Source organism: Haplochromis burtoni, unplaced genomic scaffold (genome assembly GCF_018398535.1).
Source record: "Haplochromis burtoni strain Fernald_Lab_line unplaced genomic scaffold, NCSU_Asbu1 Contig_48, whole genome shotgun sequence".
Classification (NCBI taxonomy): domain Eukaryota; kingdom Metazoa; phylum Chordata; class Actinopteri; order Cichliformes; family Cichlidae; genus Haplochromis; species Haplochromis burtoni.
In genome coordinates, this window is record NW_024582409.1 from 1,020,436 (window position 1) to 1,033,186 (window position 12,751).

The 12,751-nt window shown below is 39.9% G+C and overlaps 2 protein-coding genes across 6 annotated transcripts in view; one reads left to right on the plus strand and one right to left on the minus strand.

Moving 5' to 3' along the window:
• The window catches only part of LOC102305050 (disintegrin and metalloproteinase domain-containing protein 23), a 23,210-nt gene extending 18,244 nt beyond the window's left edge, over nucleotides 1–4,966 (minus strand). For 4 of the 5 annotated variants that reach the window (XM_005921443.3, XM_005921444.3, XM_005921446.3 and 1 more), the window contains exons 1-4: nucleotides 4,725–4,965; nucleotides 3,867–4,084; nucleotides 3,346–3,422; nucleotides 174–237 (exon numbers count right to left, since the gene is read on the minus strand). In XM_005921443.3, the coding sequence (XP_005921505.1) occupies nucleotides 174–237; nucleotides 3,346–3,422; nucleotides 3,867–4,084; nucleotides 4,725–4,800 (435 nt within the window). In that variant the 5' untranslated portion in view covers nucleotides 4,801–4,965. Of the gene's footprint in view, nucleotides 1–173; nucleotides 238–3,345; nucleotides 3,423–3,866; nucleotides 4,085–4,724 lie in introns of all 5 variants that reach the window. The other variant, XM_042220407.1, reaches the window with a different exon arrangement.
• Nucleotides 4,967–9,500: 4,534 nt separating this feature from the next.
• On the plus strand, nucleotides 9,501–12,726 carry cmklr2 (chemerin chemokine-like receptor 2). Its single transcript, XM_005921442.3, has 3 exons — nucleotides 9,501–9,800; nucleotides 10,591–10,691; nucleotides 10,777–12,726. The coding sequence occupies exon 3, from the start codon at nucleotides 10,820–10,822 to the stop codon at nucleotides 11,894–11,896; it is 1,077 nt and encodes a 358-aa protein (XP_005921504.1). The 5' UTR covers nucleotides 9,501–9,800; nucleotides 10,591–10,691; nucleotides 10,777–10,819; the 3' UTR covers nucleotides 11,897–12,726.
• The last annotated feature ends 25 nt before the right edge of the window (nucleotides 12,727–12,751 follow it).

The following is a 12,751-nucleotide window of genomic DNA, read 5'->3' on the forward strand; positions in this document are numbered from 1 at the left end:
TATCTATCTATCTATCTATCTATCTATCTATCTATCTATCTATCTATCTATCTATCTATCTATCTATCTATCTATCTATCTATCTATCTATCTATTTCTGTGCAAGGTCAAAGCAGCATACACATGGCCCACCACAGCAAAATAACTGAGAAATGTGTCTACTTAAACATTACCTTTGATATAACAGGTTTCTCTCCTTCATAGTGGATCTCAACATAATCTGAAGACAGCAAGTCACTGAAGAAAACAGAGACTGCAGTTAGTAACAGGAGGAGTTGCCAGGAGGAGTAAAAGGAGGTGATGCAGTGAAAAAAACATGCAGGAGTCTGTCTGTCTCGTTTTGCTTTCTCTGACTCACATATTGTGGTTTTAAACTAGTGGTGAGAGAGCAGTGCTTTGGTTGGCGTTTAAACACGAACAGTCATCACCGCCGGGCCCGCATTTGGCTGCACAAACACTCCCCTGGCATCTCAAAAGTGCAGTGGAGATGTTAAATGTTGTCTGCCCTCAGGAAAAATTACTATGCAGGTAACCTGGGGATGACTAACTAGCCCGGCAGAAGATGCACAAAATAAAACTGGATTTGATAAAAAATCTCTCAAAAGCACCCTGAGAACAGAACAGAACAGAAGCAAATTATATCATATGAAGCTACCTGCTTCTGCATCAGATTTGCCCAAATCAAACTGAACGGAAAAGCCTAATGCGATAAATTATCCTAAGGCCTCAACCTCACCTTGAACACAACAGTTCTCTCAGCAGCTCCCTGAGTCAGCGTCCCTCACACGCTCGGTCTGCTAGCTGACTTCAAGAGATAATTTCTGCCACAATGGCGCTTTTTTTTTTCTGAGTAACCTTGCAAAACGGAAACATCCCTCCTCTCTGAACATATAGCTGTGCTGCAGCAAGAAAAAAAAAGGATGGAAATAGTGGCTCTGTATTGTGACACCAGCAGTGTGACCATTTTTTTGAGTGATGCGTTGGAGCATGTGAACAGGAAGTGCACCATTACGAGAGGAGAGCCAAGGCGCGAGCAGTCTCTGAGAGATTCCTGAGTGAAGGGCTATTTATAGCTTGACAGATGAGAAGAGTGGGCCACACCAGAGTGTATCGGTGTTTGAACGGCTGTGTGTGCATAAGTGTGTGGTTGGCTCTCTGGCTGGCTGGTAACAAAACTGAGTGTGGAAAGGTAAAGCGCCGGAGCGTGAGCATCTTGACGTGTGTCTGTTTAAATGTCTATGCGCCACGGTTGCGCGTGGAGACCATGAGGAGGGAGTTCTGCCCCAAGGTCTCTTGGTTCACAGGAGACGGAGCGCCACAATGCAGCTGGAGAGGCAGCAGCACATGAAAGGCACAAAGAGGTAAAGGAGAGAGAAGGGACCAAAGAGCTGCAGGAGGTTCTCACGTCTGGCGCCAGATCAAATGTAACTCTAAAATCCTGTAGCAACACATGACACAGTCATGCTGTTCATGCAAGGCAATAATCTGCTCTGAGGCTTAATATATGGAGATGCTATTAAGTATTCAGAAAGACGGCAAAGGAAGAAAATCTCCCAGACAAAGTCGCCATTGTGGCCACTGACGATTTAATTAACGCATTTCAAAAACATCCAGATTCTTTAAAAGTAAGACTTGTATTAGTTTCTGTAAATCATCTTTTTAGTAGCTTACAATTCCAGGTACGGTAAGAGGTGAGCAGATAAAGCAGCACCCACTAGCAGGGTGCAGACCTATCTATATTTAGATCAGTGCTGCTGCAGCTACAACACTAAGCAGAATTCAAACCCCTATTCTTGCACAAAAAAAGCATCTAGTCGAGAACCTACAAGCAAACAGCTGGGAATCAAGGTCACACGTGCAGGCCTCTTCACTGCTGCTGAGATTTTCTTGTTGTACTATGTGGTGATTCCTGAACGGAGTGACAGACTTTTCTGTCATTTGACATGATGCATGCGATACAAGAAGCGATATATTTTTCATTTCAGCTAAACCTCACGGGAAATGTTCAACTTAAAACGAAGATAGCGGTGACAGACACTCTGAAGATATCCCAGCGCCGATATGTGATCTCCAAAACCGCAGACTGCAGAAGATTTCTGAACTTGTACATTTGGGCAATAAAACAAATACTAATTGCTCCATACTGCCTACAAGTCTTTATCAGCCTTGACGTGGGCACTCACATGATACGCAAACCACTATGAAGCCAAAGCTCCAACATTTCCTTCATTATAGCTGAAGTAACAACTGTGTAAAGTAATTTCAAAGCGTGTTTACAGGATCTTAAGTTTATGGCACATCCTCTGTGATCTCAGCAAGCCACAGGCACAAGCTGAATATCCAACCACATGATAAGAAAACATAAAAGTAACTACGTCCTACAGGAATTTTTCACATGTACGCCAGGCTTCTTTATACAGGGAGTGAATCAATAGATGCAGAACACAGAGCAGCCGTCTCCATCCTCATTTTGATGCAAGCTTATTAAATCCTCATTAAATATAGAGATGTTGGTTATCCAAAATCCTTCATATAAAACTAGTCTGGCTGCTGAGCTGACGTCGCTCTTAGCACTTAGCAACCAACGTGCTGACCCACAGTTTCCCTGATTACATTATCTTCAATTGATGCTGCATTAAGCTCTGTTCTGACACATTATACATATCATTTACAAACAAGAGTCAGCTACTCGACGTGGTTCGTCGCTTCGTATCATAGTCCGAGTCGACTTTCAGTTCACTGAACGTCTGCTCTGTGCTGTCATGATAGAAATACAAGTGTAGTGCACTTATGCATGTTCTCTTTGAGTCCTACACTGGTCTTTATATTTTGTATCTTTCTGATGGCAACAATTTCATTATATTTATTATTATTGTGGTACACCAAAATCTGTAACAAGCAGATTTATATTTAAATTAGTAAAGGATTTAAAACAGGAAATAAGAGTTATCTTAATTGTACACCACGTATTATAGAGTGAAGAGTGTCTATGATAGGCTATATGGATGCTGGTCACAAGGCCAGCATGATACAAGATACTGAAATTCTATTGTTTTCATCTATTTAGTCATTTTTGTTGAGATGACCTTGAGAACAAATACTCTTTTACATGTTCTTATCATCTGGTGTCATTTCCCATAAAGGGCTGTGATGCGTCTTTGTCTCATGCTTGATTAGTACTCAGTCAGTCTGGTGGTGAGATTTTGGGGAAAAAACAAGGACAGGGAGATAAACAAAATCCTTACACATCTCTGAGTTTCACAGAAAAAAAAGCCCACAATCAATAACACTAACCAATTTAAGTGAAATAAATCGCTGTGGTTAAATTAGATTAGGAGAACTTACTTGTTAAGAGACAGATCTAGAACAAATCTGGAGCCAAATGCCTCTAACTGGAAACTAACTTGGGCTAGGTGGACTGCCTGTAGAAGAGAAAAAGAGTAGTCACTGCAGATAATGGTAGCTTGCAAAACAAATAAGATTATAGCAGCGTCTCACTGAGCCAAAATCCTCCGGGGTCTGCCTTCAACTTCGTTTACAGCACAATGCACAAAGAACAGATGTGCTGTATCAATGACGGATGTTAATGTACAGTGGGTTGACGGGAAGAAGTGCTTTTTTCAGCACACTTGCTTTGGCATCACTCCAGTTGCTAAAAAAACACGTAAACTATGCTAAGTGGGTCTATTTTGACTACTATCTTAGCTTTGACTGATTCTCTACAGCAAACTGACATGAAATACTGGGATCAGACCAAACAACGCATTATTATGTACTACAACCTTTGACCACACATCTTGCAAACTTTTTGCACAATCAAGGCTATGCAAGCACTAATCATCTTCATCCACCCCTCTTCCACATACCTGGCCCTCTGAAGCTTGGTTCTTAGCATGGGTGTTCAGGTCATGGTAGGTACTCTCAGAGTCCTCGTTTAGGTAGTAGATCAACCGAGAGGGGTAGGTGATCACATGCTCTACTGCATGGTGTGTTGTGTTGTCTGTGGTGGGTGCTGCAGTTGCCTGTTGCTTCAGCAGAGCCGACACTGCGTCCCTCTCAACCTTGTCCTCTACTCCTTGAACCTCTGCAAGGGATTTTTTACAGCACAGATACATATATATGTTTTTTAAAACTACAGATATGCACAAAGGTATCATCTTTAATTCATTAAACACAATTGTTACACTGAGGCAAGTGGCTTTAGCTTTATGCCAATTTTATGACACAGTTCATCTGCAGTGATTACATGCAGCAGTATACTCAAAAACTAATAGCCACCACCAATTACACTGATTTGGAACACAGACTATAAACTGCCTCATTTAAATGAAAACCACTTTTGATACGGTTATTGCCAAAGTAAAAACTGCACCAGATAAATACTGTTCTCATTTAATCCGGCGTGCCTGGATAATATCACGCACTTGAACAAACACAGAGCCTGTGTGTTAGACTTAATTCAAGCGTAGTAAATATCCATAACAGTGATCATTGTGTTTTTACTAGCTGAACAAAAGATGCTGAGATGCTGTAGTCTGCCCTCATGCAGCATCACGCTAAAGACGCAGCGTATTAAATACAATAATTCCCGGTGGCTTCCGAGGAACGCTGTTATAGATCCAAAGCACATCACCAAACAATATTTCAGCACAAAGCACAGAGTGGTAAGCGTACGCGATCACATTAAAGTGACAAAAAAGCCAGCAGGCTGTGGCAGTACCTACCGAGTGAAGCTAGAGATGGATGAAGCCAAGGCAAAAGGATGCTGACGAGCAAAGTGGCCAGAAATATCAAATGCATGATTCATATTTGATAACTGAAATATCTCAATATCAACACATCAACGCAGTTAATTGCTCGCGGCCCATCGTGGCGGGGGAGGTGCCGTGGAGGGGGGATCTCTTCATGGATGCAGGAGACACCGGGTTTTACTGCTGCAGTAGCGGAAGAGGAGGAGGAGGAAGAAGCGGAGAGAGGAGGGGTGGGGGTGGGGGGCTGAAAGAAGGCGGTGGCCAGGAGGCAGCTACTGGAAGTCTACCAGCAGGTTGCTGCTCCTCCTTGATGAGCTCAAATGCCCTTTCTCACCACAGACACAACCAGGTGAGAAAGGACACTGCCACTGATATAATATAATATAATATAATATAATATAATATAATATAATATAATATAATATAATATAATATAATATAATATAATATAATATAATATAATAACATAGTAATTACATTATGTAGGCACTTGCCACTGTAAACAATACCAGTATAGAATAATCGTTCGACTTTCAAGTTTGGTTTCTGTGGTTTTCTAATTAAAGAAAATGTCAAACTGTGTCTGCTGGGAGAGAAAGTACCGGGACCATTCAGCAGCACCATAATCTTCTGAAACGGCTCCATGTATTATCAGCAGCGTAAACCAGACCGTGTGCTGTAATTGCTCTTTAATAATTATCAGTATTATTCAATATGTAACTTTTATCTGTTGTGTAAAGGTGCCTTGAGTCAAAACCTAGTTCTAACATCCTTAAAGTGGTAGTTTTTATGATAACTCACATGGTGCATTTTCCTGAATGTTTTACCTGAGCTGTGCGGATGCGCAGAAAACCCGGGGCCAGGTAGTATTCCAGTAATTTGGGACTCTGTGGTGCATAATAAAGCTGCCCCCCCCCCCCCAATAGTGTGTGCTCATTCACAACTGGGGTCTAAAAGCACATTTTCGCCCAAGGGCTAGAGCAAATTTATCCACCCATTCGACATAAAATTACTGTATGCAGCCATGGTTGTACTTAATTAGTTATTACGCTCATATGAGTGAAATACTGCATAACATTTTAAGCTGATGATATGTTTTAACTGCCTAATCTGGTATCTTTGTTTTTGTGAGGGCAGACATATAATAAGAACAAAGCCTCATTAATAGGACACACTTGAATTTGTCTAATTTTAAAAAAAAGAAACAAATGAATCTCAGTAAATGTTTAATTTGTATGTTATACTTTAACACTCTATAAACCCATGCGTAATAATTTTTATGTAATTAACACTTTATTAATCCTAATTAGTGTATAACTAGGGTAACAATTAACTAACCAGGGACTGTAATATAAGATGTTATAAAACAGTAAATGGTTTGTAAATGCATTTGAGGCAATAATTAATGTAATATTTCCACCTGAAATCTACTCAAGCACTATAAAACAACATGAAACTTACATGCTTATGCAGGGGTGGATCTACAGCCAGGTAAGGGAGGGCAACTGCCTTTGAACACCCACCCCCCTTCACCCAGAACTTTTCTAGTTCTGCCCCAGTGCTGATGCAAAGTATCCCCATTTTTAATAAACTACTAGAAAAAATTTGCATATTCACTTCACTGCTACAGCCTCATTCACTGCAGGTGCTTTCTGTAGCTTTTTGAAAACATCTTTTTCACATGACTCTTTTCAGAAAATATGAAGTACACCCTTACTGACCCCATTGAAATTCAGACGTAACGCAGCAGCCAGGTGCTGGTGATCAAATAAACCACATTAAAAGATCATCAGAAAGTGTAAGCACTTCTACTAAAACTGTAACAGTTTGCTGGTTCGGAGCATCCAGTTGTGCGCAAAGGTGTCACGTGTCAAATTTTTTCCCAAGGTCAGACCATGCAGTGCTCACATCTCAGATCCTACAGTCCTCAGTTCGCATGACAGGTAGAAAGCATCTTCTCTCTAAAAACAACATGTCAGCTTAGGTTACCAACGTTGCATCTAAACAAACCACAAGACTTCTGGAAGACCTGTGATTACCTTTGGACTGACAAGTGGAGGCCATCAGTCTGACAGCTAAAGTTTGGCTGAAACTGGGTCAATCAGCAGGACATTGATCCCATGTACAGCAGCAAATCTACAACAGAATGGCTGAAAAAGACAAGATTCAAAGTGCCAAAGTGGCCCAATCAAGGTGCAGACATCAACCTCACTGAAACGCTGTGGTGGTATCTTAAGATAATTTTGCATAAACAAAATCCCACAAACCTCAAGGAGCTTAAGTGCTGCAAAGAAGAGTGAGGCAAAATTCCTCCACAACAATATGCCAGACCGATAAACACATACAGAAAACAATTATATCAAGTCATTGCTGCTAAAAGTGGTTCTACAAGATACTGAGGTGTACTTAGTTTTTCACGGGACTGCAGAGAGTCCTGTGAAAACTTTCTTTTTCACGTGGCTGTACATGCCCTGTTCATGTCCTAATAGACAGAGGACATGTGCATGTGTCTCAGTTCACTATGATAGTGAGCCATTGTAAAAAAAAGAAAGAAAAGAAAAACAAGGTCTTGCTCTTGAAGAGCACTAATGGATCAGAGCATCACTAATTTTATTATGTACACCATACAAAAAAGGACCATACAGTATAACAGGCAAGCTTCTATTTTAGGATTTTATGGATCCCAGCTATAAAAACAGGACAAATCTACATACTTATTTTTCATACTGACATTTTATTGATGTGAAGTATGTAACGTATACCTCTGAAAACATTCTAAATGTAAACAAAAAACAGGAGTTTTGTTCAGGTGAGCTGCTGCTCAATGTTTTTCATCCATCCTATGTTTAAAAAATTTGTACAGTAATTTTTGGTAAGCCTATTTTGGCCACCGATCTGACAAAAACAAGCATGAGTGCTTGTAAATTTCAGCATGAGTGATGTAAATGATCAGCATTTTCATTAATTTCTTGGAAAATAAGGAATTGAAACATGAAACTGAACAGAAGTGTGCGTCAGTAATGACGACAGCTCTTATAAGTTTCCATAAAAGTCTGTGTGAAACGACATGAGTGTGTGACAGTGCCCATGTATGAATATCACTGGATGATGTAACGGTAAGGTTTGATTGTTAGCCTCCATAATTTGGTGGAAACAGAGAGCTGTTGTAGGATGTGACAGCTCCCCCCTCAGGACTGCATGGTCCACAGTGAAGCGACATGTTCACTTTGAGCTTAAGATTAATATGAAACTGTGTGATTATCTGATGAAACAAACGATGATGAGCAAGCAGTAGTGGTAGTATGAACTCCCTGCCAGTTAAATCTTATTAATGATAGGATAGAAAGAGTTATTTGACGATTTGACTCGTAAAGAGGTTTCAGATTGTGATGTGACAGCATGTTTTGTGCTGGACGGCTGATAGAGAACATGTGATGACCTTACTAATTGAAGTGTAGCCATAAGTGCAATGTGTTTCAACATCTCAACCCACAGAGAATATTGTGGCACCACTGATTACAGACTGTAACACAGAAATGTGTCTATTTTTCACTATAATTTTCGATTTAGACACACATGCCGGCTGTATTTATGTATGTAAACAGCCTGTTTCCCCCTCTGTAATTACATCAGACATTGTTGCAGCACATATTTACTTCCACTTCCATTCCCCAGAGCAAGTAAAGCAAGTTTGAAGCATAAAGTAAAGTTGTGATGATTGAACAGAGAATGTGTGTAGTTAGCCATCCATCACACATAAATGCATTTCATCTTAGTGTGGAAAATATGATGGGTTAAGGTCCTTTAATGTATTACACAGAAAAATAAAACATTATATGTTACATTTAACTGGTCTGACTACGTAATAACTCCATTAAAACCCTATGAGGACAACAATCCTCATAGGGATTGTTGTAATCACTATTAATCACTATTAATCATTTTTATTGTTTATTGTTTGCTGTTAACTGAATGTATACCAATCAAGTACGTTTAATTTGACCAGATTCCATTAAAAGTAACATTTTACATTGTACTTCTGAAACAAAATTACATGGAAACTGTACATGTAATTCAATTAGTTCAATTTTTTTTTTCAATTGCTGAATTTTTCTGAGTGTACCTTAACTTTTAAACTTGTGCTTTGCCTGAATTTCAACTTGGCTATGAGAATGCTCACTTTGCAGAGCATGTGTTGCATACTTTGAACAACTGAATGTTGAACTGAATGTTTGTTGTGTTGCCGGAGAAGCTTTCATCAGGAAACAAACTAAAACGAGGAGCAGCTGAGTTATGTCAGCTTGTGCTGTCCACACTGTGTATATGTACATGTGGGTGTGTACCGGGAAGCAGCTAATGAAAGGCATTACAGCTGCACAGATTTATGATTGCATGTAGGTGTAGGCATAAGATTTTCATGGATCTACAGTGACACACTTCATAGTGTAGGGCTCAAAATCTGGCTTTTGCGAATCAAGCTTGATTTTATAAAAAGAAAATTCTGGCCTTGCACATTTTTTCTAGCTTTCTGTCTCTCTGTTTTTCCCCTTAACTGGAATAAAAAAAACCCTGACAAGTCTGCAAATTAAAAGCAGAAGGAAGAAGCTGCCGACAGCCCGGAACCCTTTTCTATGCAAGCTTCCACGGTGTGTTTGCGAGAGAGAGAAAATCAATCAATGATAAAATAAAATTTGCAACATTCGTAACTTTTCCGTCTATCCCCTGATGGGGGGAAGCTTGCGTTCCTGGTTCGCTCTGCAGTTAGGAAGAACAGCCCCAGTTTTGCTGAATGGCCGCATTCAACTTTCAGAGCACTGACCAATAACTTTTCTTCCCTCTTTCACGCGTCAAACAGGCGCACCCACTGTGTAACCCCCTAACACTCTGCTCCGCGTTTAGTCTGGATGGAAAGAGTTGATGCAGACTAGTGGGGAGTTCAGAACAAGGCCCAGCATAACGGAGCTAAAAGGCTAAGACAGCGGGAGCTGTGACATTATCACCCGGGAGGAGCTGGTGTTTAGACCCAAACGCGGAGGGCTGCGCTCTTTGGTAAGCGATCCACCTTTAAATTCTAAAGGAAAAAACAAAACAAAAACCAAGTCTATGTTTCTTTTCTTTCCAGTGTGCCAATAGTGTGTATGTGGCACTAATTTTGTTAGAGATTGACGCTTCGTATTTGCAGGCTGGTTATTTTGTCCAGCTCATAAGTCGTAACGGTTTACTGGGATCGGTATTGAGATGAAGCAGGTTGGAGCTGTTTTGCAATCTGCTTTCAGTACTTTACTTAATCTTAATTCATACTGACCGCTCATTATTCTACTGTATTCTTAACTGAAATTAGTTTAGCATTGTTTGGTCTTCTAATTATGAAGGGTTGTACTTTTCTTCTTCTTAATGCAACTGATTTTACGCACAGCACTTTGCCCATATAATCACGGTCTTATTTTTTTTTTTTAAATATATTTCTTTTTAAATCAGTTACTCTAATACTTTCAATAAATTTACTAAAGGGCTACATCGAATACTCATATTTTTTCTAGTCCCAAAAAAGAAAAAATATGAGTATTTGCCTGTGCTTACTGATTCAGGGTTAATTTGCTGCCTTATTCTGACCTTGGTGATAATGCTAAGTAGCTTATATGTGCATGTCCCTGATAAAGTTGAAACATGGAATCATGAATTGTTCCCGAAACAGTGTATGTCAAACAGTATTGTTGCATTTTGTTTACAGTGAGTTACAAAGGATTCTTTCTGCCTGACGGGTGAAGCGTCTCACTGTCCAGTTGTTGATTTAAATGATGTTGACATAATGTTCCATGCTTTCTCATGACACACCCAGATCTAACTTCAACATAGGAACTAATTGACCGGAAAGGAGAGACAAGGCAGATATCTGGTTCTTCTATGATAACTTCCTGGCAAAGTCACAAAGAATTTGAGGTGAGAACATGTGTTGAAAGCTGAATGCTTTGCTTGCAGGTCAACTTACAGGAATTCATCCCATTATGATTTTTTTCCCTCACAGATATATTCAGCAGACAAGTTCCAGCCGTGCCATCCCTGCAGCCATGAATGATTCCATTGATGACTATAACTACACGTACAGTTACGACCTAGATTATGGTGACATTGACGATATTAGGGTTGAGCACAGTCAGACAGAACCTATGCACATTTTCTCTGTAGTTATCTACATAATCTCTTTCATGCTTGGTGTGATCGGCAATGGAGCTGTTATTTGGGTGATGGCATTTAAATGCAAAAAGAGAGTCAACAGCGTGTGGTTGCTCAATCTTGCCATAGCCGATTTTGTATTTGTGCTCTTCCTGCCGTTCTTCATTGATTACATTATGCGGGACTTCCACTGGGAGTTCGGTGTGGCTATGTGTAAGATTAACTCCTTTGTGTCTGTGATGAACATGTATGCCAGTGTGCTGTTTCTCACAGTGCTCAGTATAGATAGATACATTTCTGTCGTCCATCTTAACTGGTGTCAGAAGTATCGCACCGTAAACCGAGCTTGGTTCGCATGTGGTTGTATTTGGGGGCTAGCCGCCATCTTGAGCAGTCCCGCTCTAATCTTTCGTGACACGATGACCTTGGGCGACAAGGTGGTGTGCTTCAACAACTTCCACACACACGACCCTCATATAGCAGCCATGAGACACATCACGATAGTGATTATCCGCACCACTGTGGGCTTTCTTTTACCGCTGACTGCTATAAGCGTGACGGGTATACTTCTGATAGTGAAAATGAAACAATCTGGGAGTTCGGTTCAGTTGTCTAGCTTCTCCAAAACAGTCACTGCAGTAATCCTCGCCTTCTTTTTGTGCTGGACACCTTTTCATACTTTCAGCCTGATGGAGTTAACCATACATTCCTCACCTTACTTACACAATTTACTGAAAACTGGCTTTCCTCTCGCCACTAGCTTGGGCTTTTTTAACAGTTGTGTAAATCCCCTGCTGTACATGTTCCTGACTAAAAAAGTGCGCAATATCATCAAGCAAGCCTGTCTGGACATAACCAAGAATTCACTTAGAGAGTTCAGCCAGTCGATCTCTGTCACTGAGATCGAATCTGTGGCAGGAGTTTATGAGAATGGTGTTCACGGTGAGCACGTGGCATCATCAACAATCTGATTGTTACTATCCCCAGACTTGTGAAGCTCTCCATTTAAAAAAAGAAGAAGTGGTTAAGTATTACTTTAGCATAAATGTAGAGGGTTATTAGAGTTGTTAAGATTTTTCCTATGTTTTATTTGGGCAGAGTCACGCCAACTTCAACTGACAATTACTCTTCATGGATAATGGAAAATGGAACATAAACACAGATTCAATATCTTTCCATCTACTTTGCATAAACCTAGTTATCTGCAGAGAAACTGGCTAGATGAAATCAAAACCATTAAGCTGATCAACAGAAAATCTATCTGCAATTATTTTAGTTTCTAATCATTCAAATAAATTGCAAAACAAACACACCAGGAAGTCCCTGCTTGAAGATTTTAATGGTCATGCACGAGTTACCGACTGGTAAAACGTCTGCTTGATGGTTGGACTGCTCCTTACAATAATCAAGTAATTTCAACATGCCTCCTTGGCCAGTGGAAAACGGTGATGGATGACGGCTATTAATATTTTACAACATAAATCATGAAATATTAGACCTTGCAACTATGACTACACATATTTATGTGACATTTAGCCACTTTGTCTGTATTTCAAACTTTTCAATCAAGCCATCTTGTAAGTACTGCTTTGGTTCTTATGGATGACAAAAATAGTCCTTTTTGACTGTAGTCTCCTTTGCAACATAGCATTATTTTGGTTTTATATTGCCATATGAGCTGCTAGAATAATGTATTAATGTATCTTACGGATGTTTATGCTGGTTAAAAACTGTATGAACATGTTTATTCTAATATATTTTAAAGATATATATCTTAATAAATCTGTTCTTCTGAACCTGACTGTGCTTTAGTGTTTTATTTTATG